We start from the raw sequence: 13591 nt of genomic DNA, 5'->3' as shown, positions 1-13591 counted from the left end.
AGTTGTATATTACGTATTATGATAAGTAAATACGAAGCGTTTGCAATTACTGGAACTGGGTTTATTTACTAACGCTTGTACACTGGTTTCCTTCTCTCACTTTGTATAAGTTTAACACTCCCTTTTCTTTTTTTCTTATATATAGTTATTTAAGTGATAAAAAAGTGGAAGGCCTTTTATAACATAATGAACGTCGCAATTTAAAGATATCATTTTAAATGTAGGTATTACATCTTCAAATACCTAAACAACTTCAGATTTTGCGATATCGATTATTTAAAAAATGACAACTAGGTACAGTCAGCCAACTCGCACTCAAAAATATTCGAATTCCATTCAAAATACCACCAGAGTTTGCACCATCAGATCGAGCGAAATATATCACAAAAACATAAGTAAATACAAAGCTACGTTCAGATCAAAAGACTCCAATTAAAGCCTTTGGATACGTACTTAAGTAACATTGAAACGAAATAATGCGATTTTAGATTACCCGCATATGCAGACTAATCAGTTGGCAATTAGGTAAGACCGGGAAAAAGTACGCGATCGAAGCTGGTCAGCTCCTCTATTTCACACCGAGCGCCTTCGAGCATTCCTAATGACAAAAGCAGTGCATACGCAAAAATAAAACTTACTACAAATAGTAAGTACTCGATTTTCATCGTGTTAAGAATTTGCTCTCCTCTCCGAGCCGGTCTGTCTGAACAGCTTGTGGCACACTATAGCAGCACGGCAACAGCACGGCTGCAGCACGGCGTCGCCTCGAATTAAGATTACGGCTAGCTGCCAGCGCGCCAACCACGCGCTGTCCGCTCGCCGTCGGCGCGCCGTCCACTCGCCGTCGGCGCGCCGGCCGCGCGCTGTTAGCGAGGTGTAAGCTTGGTGTCACCGCAAACTCAGTATTATTTTAAGACGATTATGATTGATGTTATGATTGAACACGACGTAATGACGTTGTTTCGCTGCCGGCTCGGAGTCAGCGCGCAATTAGCACGCCGTCGGCGCGCTGTACGCATGAGGACCGCTCGCTTGCAGCACGCGGGCGGCGAGTCGAGTTGTGTGGAAGCGGCAAGCACGCTGACTGCTCGTCGTTGGCTTTTTCATATTGACATTACGAAATATATTATAATATACACGATTTAATGCTCTAAATTGAATGACAACTTAAATGCTGGTGTGGAGCCGTGCTGTTGCGGTGCCGCTATAATGTGCCATAACCTTATACTGAACGAGCCCAAACAAACTATCGGCCGACTAAAAGTCTGCAGTGTGCTGGTAGACTTAAAGTGACGACTATAGCATTCATGAAGTATTCGCGTTGAGATCAACAGAAACTAAATTACAAACTTATAACACAAATGTGCTTACCACGTGAAAAGCACCATCGATATACCATAATTACGTTTCATAAAATTAACTTCTGAACTTCGCATCCCCATCATAGTACTCAGAAATAACGTAGCTTTCAATTGCTGAAAGCATTTCGAAATCGATGTATTAGTTGCAGAGATTCTCCTTTACAAACACACTTACAAACGGTATTCTTTATGTAATTAGTTAATACGTATTATAATTACGTCAAGCCTACATTTTCAGCGTAAAGCTGATGTTTTTACCGTCATCGTGTAATACTTTCACTGTCCTTATTATACATACGTAAATTGCACTAAATAAGTGGCGTGTACGCTGTTCAAAAAGGTTTATAAATTATTCTATACTTCAAGTTAGCCTAGCAATATCTTCGAATATCTAGAACTTATGAATAACGTCATATCTATAATCAGCCAAGAGCAGTTTAATAATAATCACTTTATATAAGTACCTATTTGCATTCAATTTGTTCTAAACGCTCGTTTTCCTCAAGCGTATCTTTGATAGTTTACCTTAAAAACCTATAAACTAAAATTAACTTTAACATTATTATGTACCCAAGTCTAAATTAAATTGACTTGTTTTGCTAACAGATACAGTATCAACTCGAATTGTAATTCAAGTTTCTGCTAAGATTTCAGGATCGTAGATCGTTGCCATACGAAAAGGTCACACGTATTGGATTAGAAGATTCTGCCATCGACCTTTGAAATAAGACCAAACGCCTTCGCATAATCATTTCTAATCCAGTTAATCACCTGAATAATCAAATCTTACTCTTTAAACAGCGTACACTTGAGTCTAAACATTATAGCAACGTATGCTTATTAACTAGAATCTTTCTTCTTGTGAAGCGTATGGGAATGAGTCGGCGTTTCTTCTTGGCACCCAGTTGGAGGAGCAGGTTCTTGGCTTCGGCGAGGGTGGCGGCGTCGGCACCATCTTCCACGCCTGATATGAAGCCACTCTCAGGCCGAGACAGCGCTGGAGTATTGGCGGGCAGAAGCGAGAACCACCGGTCTATTTTTGCTGATGAAGACAACTGTCAATGGAAATAATATTACAGGTTAAATGCTATCATAAGGACCGGTGTGCAGATATTGTATAGTTCAGTTTCGCTATGATTTTTAGAATAGTGCTGATAATTCGCTCAGCACAGTCGCATAGTTTCGCATCGAGTGTTAGCTAAGTCATCGATATTTTAATAGGCATGTACGCTCTGATTCCATGTCTGTTGTGAAGTATTTTTAGGCAGTACCTACGGGGAAATGTCACCAGAATTTTAAATATTACCTAAACACATTTTCGTTGAACGAAAAAGTTTTCTTACGTTCACATCTAAGGAGTATTGAAGCTTATTTTTGTTGGCAAACATTCTTTCTGCTTCTAAAACTTTCTTGTGTATTTTCAAAAACTTTGGTCTTTTACATACATTAAGTAAATTTTGTTAGCACCTCTTAAACGCGAAGTTTATTTCGTGTAGGTACCTACCTAGTCATTTTAACCCAAAGAAAGGTATTCGTTTCTGATGAAAATTTTGTTTTGTTTGGGAGATTATTATGTCTATAAGAATATGTATCTCCTCTGTCCCTGTATCTCCTTTAAGCAAAAAAAACTCGTACCTACTTATTTTTTACTCTGATGTTTCTGTGATTATTCTATTAATACAACTAGATAAAACTGCAATATTATATCTATTCTTGTCACGAAACTCGGGTTAAATATGTATTGCTACTCAGAATTATCTTTAGCTATGATTTTGTCAGTTGACTATCTTTAGGGCGCTCGTAGTAATGCTTGCCTCGCTCCGCTATTCATTTTTAATCAAGTGCTATACTGGTATAAAACCATCATTTAGTCTTCGATGCTAAATAAATATACGATTAGTATAACATAATACTTTTTTTCAGAAAATTCTTTACATTTTTCATAGTAGAGCTTGCTCGAGTTTTACTCGAATGTTGCGCAATGCTATTTTCCGACGAAATAGTTCTAATTTTGAATGTTTCCCTCCAGATATTCTGAGTGCACACTGAGTGAATGGACGATGGACGTTGTGAGCGGATCGTAAACACATTACTCCTATTGTGTATAAACAACATAAGAGCGAGCGAACGCGGGAGCGTGGCCTTAGAAAATGCGGAGTGGTTTGTTTTTACCCGACTGCTAAGAAGGGGTGTTAGGTAATTACAGCGGAGCGTTCTCAGTGCTATTTTCTGACGAAATAGTTCTTATTTTGAATGTTTTCCCCAGGTTTTTTACTACTTATTTTATTTCATAGTTATTATAATATGTATTGGGTTTTAGAGCTAACATAATTATATCTTCCTATTACAGTTGGAATCGAAAAAAAACCTTCGCTCTGCAGTGGGACACCGAATTTCTACTTATCAAGTTAAAATATTCAATTATCATCAATTATGCCATCACCATTGCATTTCAATATATTTTTTTCAATTTTATATGATACCTTCTTCGAAACGACTTGTATCGAATACTGACAGCCTACCTTTACAATTAGTATCACTAATTATGTACCAGTACAATCAACTTCAGGTCAGTGGTAACAGTTTCATAGGAAAATCGTACTTATTACTATTGAGTTAAGGTGAATGACAGTTACCACTGATGTGCAGTCTACCGTACCATGAAATACTTACGTTACAGACATCTATAGAATGCTATTGGTTAAAATAAGAAAGGATTAGTTTGTCTCATATCAGAATCTCTAATTCGTCAGAGATTATGACAGGTCACGCTAGATGTTTGACAGTGCATGATAATATAAACTTAGGTAGTAGTGAATGGCTTCATCCAAGTCATTGGTGATTACCGGAGGTCGGAATTAGGCAGAGTTTTTCATGTACTTACGCTGATTTTATACAGCGAAAGAATAAAGTGGATATGCCTCAAACCCCGAGATTAATTTTAAAAAGCAGAAAATATCCCGTGAAAAGTTATTTACTTTTAAGACTATCAATAATTTGTATTGTGAATTAATTTGAACAAATAAGAATTGTATTTTAAATGTTTTATTTGTCTATCTCTGACTTTCTTATTATAGTTGTAATATTGTTATCCACTCGGGATTGTCCATTAGAAATCCCGGGGAGGTCCATATAAATATCTTCATTTCGATGCAAGTATCTACATAAATAACTCTACCTAATTCCGACCTCTGGTGATTACCTATAGACCCACCGAGTACCTAATCTGTTCAGATTTAAGCTGCTAGTTTTGAGTTGGTGTTTAAAAACGGGAATAAAAAGTCAAGAGGCTATTTTTTATTTATTAAGATGCCATTTTTAAAATGCCTCCCAAATACTTCTTAAATTATGTATGTAATGTCGTATGCAAAATAATACAATTTACCACAGTTCTATTAGTTGTGGTAACATGGTGACATTACATGCACTTTTTGACCATGCGATTGAATTTTACGGATAAATTGACACATTATTTAATTGGAATAGTTTTAGTTTCTATCTCAACTTAAATGCTATCTTCTAAGAGTGCTTTTATGCCAAACAAATCAAGAATTAGAGCTACAACAAGAGGACTCATTTACAGTATTTTATTATTATTTTATTTAACGTAAACAGACGCATAGATTTTTGTTCTTGTTCCCTCCATAGGTGGGGATATAATGATCATTTACTAGTTTGGTTCGAACGACTCTTAACTCTTTTTGATTTTTTCTGATTTCAGTTTTAAGGAATAAAGGACAGTAAAACAACAATCTGTTCTTATAAGCAGGTGCTATTTAATGATACGGAATGATAAGATGGTTCACATTTATTTACGTTCAGTGGTTTCTATAATTGCTGTTGTACAAGGTTATAATACGCTGAAAACAGTTTCTAAACCATACGAGTATGCATAAACATGTCGGCTATTTTCTACGGAGTGGTAATCAGACTAAACATTGAACATTTAATAGTGTTTGCTTGAAACATTGACATCGTTACTAACTTATTTCATTAAACGCTGTGTAACTAACTATAAACACATATCTATTTCTTTTTTTTGCATTTTTTTTTATTTTTTCTTTCAAGTGTATACGGAGAAAAATGACTATTTTTATATCCCTTAAAATTATTGATTATATGCCATAATTTCTATAAACACGGATAAATTGATTAAATTTCGTAATCATACCAGAGTAAGCTCACATTCAGAATTTTGTTTAAGGATTATTGTATTAGGAGAAGTTGGATATAATAATAGATTCACAAAGTGTAAAGCCAAAGGGTGGCAGTAACGTTAGACAGAGGATTAGGTAAAGCGCACGTCAGACACACCCGCGGGGCAAGATGCCAAGGGCCAATTTACCTCATAAATGTGTTTCTATAATAACTCCAACAAACCCTTCTATGGCTGTAGCACAAACGTACTCAATACTAATTTTTTCATTTTAAAAAGTACTTAGTTTATTTTTCAATTGATTCTTAATCTCATCCATGTAAATTTTGTGAAAATGTCCTAATTTACAAATAATTTATGTACGTCCGTGCTACGCCGGTTCTAAGCCCTGCGTCACCCTTTAATAACACATCATATAAATCATTATGCCAATGTCAATGTTCCTTTTACAGTTATAATGATAATTTCGATTACAGCATTCTGCTTTTAAAATTCTTATAATATATTTTTTACATAAACGGCGCGTTTTCTTCGTTGAACATGGCACGTCATACGTCCACGCCGTTTTACAAATTTCATACACCATGTCCAATTATTATAATACAATTACATACTTTATTGACTAGATCATTGAATTATTAATAAAAATAATCTGGTTATTGACTAGAAGTTTTTCATCGATAAGATTCTTATTCTAGTGAAGGCATTGGCCAGCAAACGCCTCGTGGAATTCAATCCATCTTTGATGGATCTTTCGATCATTGGACATCGATTCATTTATCTAACGTTGGGCCACATCACTATGTTAACATGGCGTCTTCTACCATGTAAAATTAAAAGAAATCTTGAATAAACATGGCACAAAAAGCTTTTGGTCCATATTTGCATACATTTGGCATTATAAAATTGTTACTTTTATTTCTTCGCTCCAATATTTCGAATTTAATACTTATTAATTTGGCATGTTTTTGGCTCATGCGCTTTATACTTAAGTATAAAGTTTTTTTATACAATACACCTCTACTTTGGCATCCATTGAAAATATTCATAGATCGAAACAAGTTTGATATGAAATTCGGACTGTCTTTTAGAAGTAAGCTTGAAATCGTACTTACAATAAATTCCTCTAATAATATCCATCTATTTCATTAACACGTATAATTAATATTGTATTGTTAATAAAACTTACGTTATAACGGTTACATTGAATTGCTGAATATGATATTGAAACTAATCATGCATATAATATATCGATTCTATGTTACGACAAATATCATGACACCGATTTTACAATTGCAAGTCAAACGTGACACTAATAATTTGGGTATATATGTAGTTGCAGTAAAGTATACAACCGTTAAACATCCAGCGACTAGTGTGTATATATGTAAACTTGTAATCTGCACAGCTACGAAGCGGTTGGTACATTACAATAAGTAGTCATATCGTATATGAGTAGTGCCTTTAAATAGGCTTACCGCAAGGGCTACATAAATCGTAGAAAAGCATAACCTTGCGATAATACACTATAAGATTTTTATGGATCATCAAGAGCATAAATATCGGCATATAATTTGCACTGTATACCTACTATAACAATATGGTCCATAAACCTAAAACCAATTTTAATAGCGATATGATAAAGGATATGTTCTGATAGATATTGGTTTTACTATAAAAATAAAACGTTTGGTTTTAAGAGAACATGATATGTAAATTAAACAAACGTCTATCTAATAACACCTTTCCTTTAACCGCCTCTCACGTTCATGTGGCACAAGTTTGGCACCATCGTAAATCTCAATCTTCAAGCGAGTATACTATCAACCCACAAATAAATATAAAACAATGGTATACGTAACTATAAAATATACCTACACTCTTTGTACAAAAATGACGAAAATTAGATATTATACTTGTAGAAGATACGTCTAAATATAAATAAGGTTTTAGGTAACTTGACTCAGGTCATAGCGTGGATTCAGTGCGAGTTCACTTGGTGGTGTGGCGGGTCCACTGCGAGCGCAGCGCCGTCATCATCTCGCTCCGGTTGGGCACCTTCTCGCTCGTGGTGCGCGTGATGGGGGCGGCGGGCGCGAGCAGCGTGCTCGGCCGCTCCTGCCCGGGCACGCGCAGCGTCTGGCCCGACGCGCCCTGAGCCTCGGCCTGCGACTCCACCACGTCCGACACGCTCTCCGAAGGGCTCACCGGCACGATGAGCCGCACGCGACCGTCCTCACCAGTCGCCGTCAGCGTGCAGTTGTGAGACAGCGGCATTATGAACGGAGCTCCCTCATCCGAGCTGGAGCCTTCCGGACTGGAATCCTTCGAAGTCGTCGGCTGACTATTGCTGTACAGAGAGTTCTCTGACTGGCCCACGCTCATGGCCTGCGCGAGATTCCCGAGCTCGTCATTCGAACTGCAGATATCCTTGTACATCTGGTGGTTCAGCAAGCTCGCAATGTCAGAGTTGCTGTAGTGGTTAGTCAGCGGCGGGATGGTCGGGAACGCGTTGCTGTTTTGAAAGAACTGCTGGTTGTAGTTAATGGTGGGTGCAGGCTTGCTCGCTTCGTTGCCGTTCGGGAAACCTCCCATATTTTGGAATTTTGATATCAAGTAATTTTGAATCTGCTCGTTGGTCATTCCACCGAAGCATGGTGCTGAGTTTGCACCGTTGGCCGTCTCTTGGACTGGTGACACGCAGAATGGAGAGAAGTTGATATTATTGTTTTCCATGTTTTGATTGACTCGGGTGTTCTGGATCAGGTTAATGAGAGCCTCAGTGTTGGTGGGAGAGCGGTTGCCGTTGCACATTGCAGCATCGGGCTTGAAGGCTTCATTTATCGTCATGTCTATTTTTTTCTGAATCTAGTGAAGTCAACAGAGAACATAATTGTCAGTAAGTATGAAATTCTTGTTGCAAGCTTTAGATATTATAGACATTAATTAGCCATTCAAGAAAACACTTAAGCAAAATAAAAAATCATTAGGTTAAGCTAAAAAATACTCACAAAATATAACATCGAAAGCTACAAACCATGCCAGTCTCTAATAGGAACAGCCAAGCTAAGGATGAACGAAAATTCATGTAGGAACGAAACAAATGTTGGTGTCAATGAAAATGCTTTGCAAACGTACAAATTATTGTTTGTTTAAATGCGTGGTAACAAATTAAAACCATTTGTAAATCAGCGGCAACAGAGCGGAATAAAATCGTAACATTCGGGTAGGATGGGATAGACATTGACAAATGGTGTGTCAATCTATGGAGATTAGCGGTGAGACACGGATGCTCTCATTTGCTATGTAACTACACGCCAATGCGGACGTATTACAATTTACTTTAGACGTCAACGTATTGCCAGAATCCTAATGCGAAAATGCGTAGGTGAGCTTGAATTTTTTTACTGCCTAGCAGTTATTTTGTTAATGATTTTTTTAAGTTGAACTTTATTCTATTCATTACTTATATAAAACATCAGAAATATACCGAAACAAAAAGAACGTAACGTGCAGATAACACAAGAGACGCGCAAAGATGGACTTCAAGTAAAGGTTTAGAGCTAACATGTTAGACAACTCTGCTAAAACTCATAAAAAAGTAAACGTACATACAGCCTTTGTTAACTCATATTTTAGTTAATTAGTTTAAGATTCGTAGTTATTTATTATAACTTCACAAATACAATTTTTAGATGGAATACGAGACGCACATGCCTTATAAAAATGCAAAAATAAATAGAAAACATTAGCAAAATAAAATTGGCTCACTAATAGATGAATAGACACTCATGACATGACATATAAATATACGTACACGCACATTATCAAATCACATTATTATAATCTATGAAGAAAATCAAATCAATTTTAAAGATTTTATGACAGATTTTATTATAGAAAATATTTTGTTGTGACAATGTGTGCATGAAACAAAAGAGGAACGCATTTTTATATGTCTAAATTAAAACGAAATTTGAATATCGAACGCAAAGAACATACAAAGGTGCGTTCGCATAAGAACTTTTTAGAGAAAAAAAATGTGTAACGCTCTTACCTGGGGCAAGAGTGTCAATTGCTGAGCGCTGATTGGTCGAGACGATCCCCTCTCCCGTTCTTGCAAATGCGCGACCAGGGCTGCAATGTGCTCAAGGAGTTCTTTGTTATGCACCAAGAGCTGGTGAGTGCGAGCCTGAAAACATTAAAAATAAATAAATAAATATTGGGACATCTTGTGTCATGGATGCTGACTGATGAACTACTTAAAGTCACATGTATACTAAATACATATCATAACACCCAGACCACAGTCAACAAACCGGGAATCGAACCCGGTTACTATCAGCTTGGCAATCCGGCCTCGGGAGGATTTTTTCTTCGAAAAGGTTTTATAAGGTTTATAGCGTTTCAAAAAAAGTTTATGAAATGATGACAATAACTTCTTAAACGAAATAAATAGCAGAAGGCAATTTGAAAATTCATTGAGTGACTTGCAACTATTTAGGTCAAAAGCTCTGATTAAAATCGTAGTCACGTATTATTTCTAAATCTTGCTATTACAAGTTCCAGACTTTATTCAAAGGGTAAAACTAAAAAGTCATTTAAAAGAAAATGGAAAAGCACTAATTCATTATCCAGCTGCCCTCGACTATTTTTTTGTAATATTTATAAAATACTAGCTTCTGCTAGCGGTTTCACCCGCATCTCGTGGGAACCTCTGCACGAACCCGGATACCTAACAACAAGCTTATTTATAGCCTTCCTCAATAAATGGGATCTAACATCGAAAGAATTGTTCAAATCGGACCAGTAGTTCTTGAGATTAGCGCGTTCAAACAAACAAATATTAGTATAGATTTTTTCGTCACGTAAAATACCACAAAATCTTGTTTTGGAATAATAGCAGGAAAATACTATATTTTTTTAATTCAATTTTTATTTATCCGTTAAGCAGTATTTGTAATTAAATAAAATTAATTAAATGTTGAAAAAAAACACTTTTTATGAGATAAATCATGTTTTTGTCTTAACATTGCTGAAGTACCTATATTCATATGAAACAGTTCTACAGCTGACAGACGATGACCAGTGCAAACTGCTGAAGACGCAAACTTTAAAAATACATCTGCTATTTCTAAAACCATTCCTGTCTTAATAATCGAATAATTTATCGAGAAAAAATATATCGATAAACTTGTAAGCATCTAAATTATATTCTGTCGATAACTCAATGATTCCATTTGTCTAAGCGTTGAAAAATACCCAGTTCTCAACATTAGCAGATAGTTAATAAAATTAGTGAGTAGTTGAATGAAATGCTCACAATACATCGACTTGTTGATCCGACAAATGAAAGAATAACATCAAGGGTATCAGTTTATTATCTTCCCACGCGGATCGGTAGAAATCACACGAATAAAATTGGACTTTTTATTGTAGGCAGGCTAAAATAACTATAGGTTTTACTGTAAATACTAGCTGGAGGTACCATTTTTAGCTGCACGTAACTTTACTACTTTTAAACTCGTATCAGGTATGTACGATCAGTTGTCTTTACGTCTTGATTATAATCAACGGAATCTCCAAAACATAGAGACATATTATTTATCCAACTGCAGGAAGTTGTCCTTTCAGGACGCTGAATCACGGGGAACATCCAGTAGTAAATATGTACAAAATATAATCCCATACCTGAGCTTCACATCGCGCGGCCTGCTCAGCAGCAAGTTGATCCCTCAGCAACAGAAGTTGTGCAACAGCCGCACGAGTTTGTTGCGCCTGTTGCTCGAGACGTTCCCGCAACAGTTGCAGTTGATGTTGCGCGCTCAGCGGCGTTGCTGTGTCGCCGACTTCTTCCCCGGTTGTTGCTACATCCACTTTGGTGACGCACTCGGGCAGGTCCGGTAGGTTGATGGTTGGAGCTGGGGCTGAGCGCTGGAACAACGAAAGGTAACATGTCATTATGTATAAGTATAAACCCTACAGAAAGTTCTGTTGAAAGTAAGCTGAGATCATAAATTTTAGTGAAACAAAGATTTTCTCGGTAGAGTTTGTTCGAGAGCATGAACAAAGCGTTACCTAGTTCTGAGTAAGAAAGGAACCACAACTACGTCTCTTCTGTATCAACCTTCTTCTGTACCTTTGTAACTCAGTGTCGGTTTGTAAATGAGACTATTTTCTGCATAGTAAGCATAGAAGACAAAATTAAAACAATAATTATGACAAAAGGTTAAAAACGCTAAACCCTATAAAAAGCAAAAAATAACTTTTAACACTAAGTAAACTAAATTTTGACGTGTCGGGGGACCGCTCTAATTCATTACTTTAGATACGTGTTTTTTTTTTAAACGAATGTTGTAATTAGGTATACCTACCTATACATTTGATTTATGTAAGTATTTATGAAGGTAAAAAGCGGTCCCCCGACACGTCAAAATTTAGTTTACTTAGTGTTAAAAGTTATTTTTTGCTTTTTATAGGGTTTAGCGTTTTTAACCTTTTGTCATAATTATTGCGTACTTTTTTTGGGTCGGGGGTTTTTTTAAATTTATAATTTAATTTTATTTCATGCTTTTTAAAGGAGCTCCTTAATTTTTCCTTCTTTCATTTAATTTATTTTATCTTAAGATGGGATCGCTATATGCGATCTCGGCCAAAGGAAGCTGTTTAACAATCCTAATGACAAACTGGCTCTGGGAGAATTGCACAGATTGAGAAACAATAAAGATTAACCTTTGGACATTCTAGATTTTCAGCAAAAATATAAATCGGTTTATCCGTTTCATTCCGGCATTTCAGGGTTTCATCCGCCACATCCTATTTCCAGCATCAGGTTCTCGTCAATCAGAAACATGAAGAGAACTCGTCAAGACAAATTCAACGAGCCCAAACTCGATTGGTTTACTAAAAGGCAGTTCAGGGTTACGTCTCCTACCTTCGTGCCCTAACAGTAGATCGGATCATCCGTTTGGGAGCTACGATGCCACATACACACACACACACACACACACACACACACACACACACACACACACACAGACACGTCAAACTTATAACACCCCGTCGTTTTTGCGTCGGGGGTTAAAAATATTAGAATCTTGTTTTGTTTACTATGAATGCAGAAGACATTAACAATATCGAATATCATTGAATCATTAATAATTGACCAGTTTTTACTCAATATCATCACGCCAGTTCGATGCCACAGGTGCCCAAGGGTCCTAAAGCGATGGTCTCAACGAAACATTTGATTTGTGACTTCATTAAATTCTATCGTCGGACCACCCACGCTCAGGATTTGCCCTGTCCTGAGTTTTATTGGGTAAGCCTTCGTAAATTGTGACTTATTGGGGTAAAGTGAGATCAAACAATGGCGTCCATACTGTGTTGGTATAAGATTGGGGAATAATTGGCCTTTCTTTGAAAATTGTGTTAGTTATGGGTCACTGTAAGCTTGTTGAGAAAGGACAATGCTGTAGAAAAGAGTTCGATAAATATTAATGCTAATGTTAAACCTAGTAAATTCAAAAGCTGATTCGTTCTTTTCAAAATCTGAACTAGCGTGAATACCTATTGCTGTAGTTTTTAAACTGATTGTAAAACAGAATTATCTACAAATAATGCCAATAACAACATAGTAGTTTTCTCCAGAAATATAGTATTTGTAAGAGTTTGGGATAACGATGTTGATAATATAACTGTGTAGTTTACGTTAAGCGTAACAAATGATTACATGTATTGTATACGCAGTGAGCAATTTACAGCTGATATTTGTGCGATCTTGATTCAGAACGTGGGTCATGGTTGAGTATAGACCAGATTTTCGTCTCGTTTTTTGACGGATGATATGTCTGTAGGAACTTTATATCTATCATGAACGTATTCTATGCCTTCTGCTACCTTTGAAATTACTACTTCACTTGGCTGTAAAGAGAAGATGACATAGATTTTTTTTTTATAAAAAATAACAACCCTGGATAAAAATCAATCCTTTTCTTTGACAAAATTTTTATTACGCTTCTACGCAAAGTCAGAAAAAAAATGATATTCCATTGTCAACGAGAAAGGACGAAAA

General features: G+C 36.5%; 1 protein-coding gene across 2 annotated transcripts in view; it reads right to left on the bottom strand.

Moving 5' to 3' along the window:
• Positions 1-5115: 5115 nt before the first annotated feature.
• LOC110380652 (uncharacterized protein) overlaps positions 5116-13591 on the bottom strand; it is a 143601-nt gene continuing 135125 nt past the window's right edge. For both annotated transcript variants that reach the window (XM_021340704.3, XM_021340703.3), the window contains 3 exons: positions 11209-11451; positions 9575-9709; positions 5116-8385 (listed from right to left, as the gene is read on the bottom strand). In XM_021340704.3, coding sequence (XP_021196379.3) covers positions 7510-8385; positions 9575-9709; positions 11209-11451 — 1254 coding nt within the window. In that variant the 3' untranslated portion in view covers positions 5116-7509. The remainder of the gene's footprint in view (positions 8386-9574; positions 9710-11208; positions 11452-13591) is intronic.

This window comes from Helicoverpa armigera, chromosome 1 (genome assembly GCF_030705265.1).
Source record: "Helicoverpa armigera isolate CAAS_96S chromosome 1, ASM3070526v1, whole genome shotgun sequence".
Classification (NCBI taxonomy): Eukaryota; Metazoa; Arthropoda; class Insecta; order Lepidoptera; family Noctuidae; genus Helicoverpa; species Helicoverpa armigera.
The sequence above is the reverse complement of the archived record's forward strand: the minus strand, read 5'-3'. Positions and strand labels throughout refer to the sequence as shown.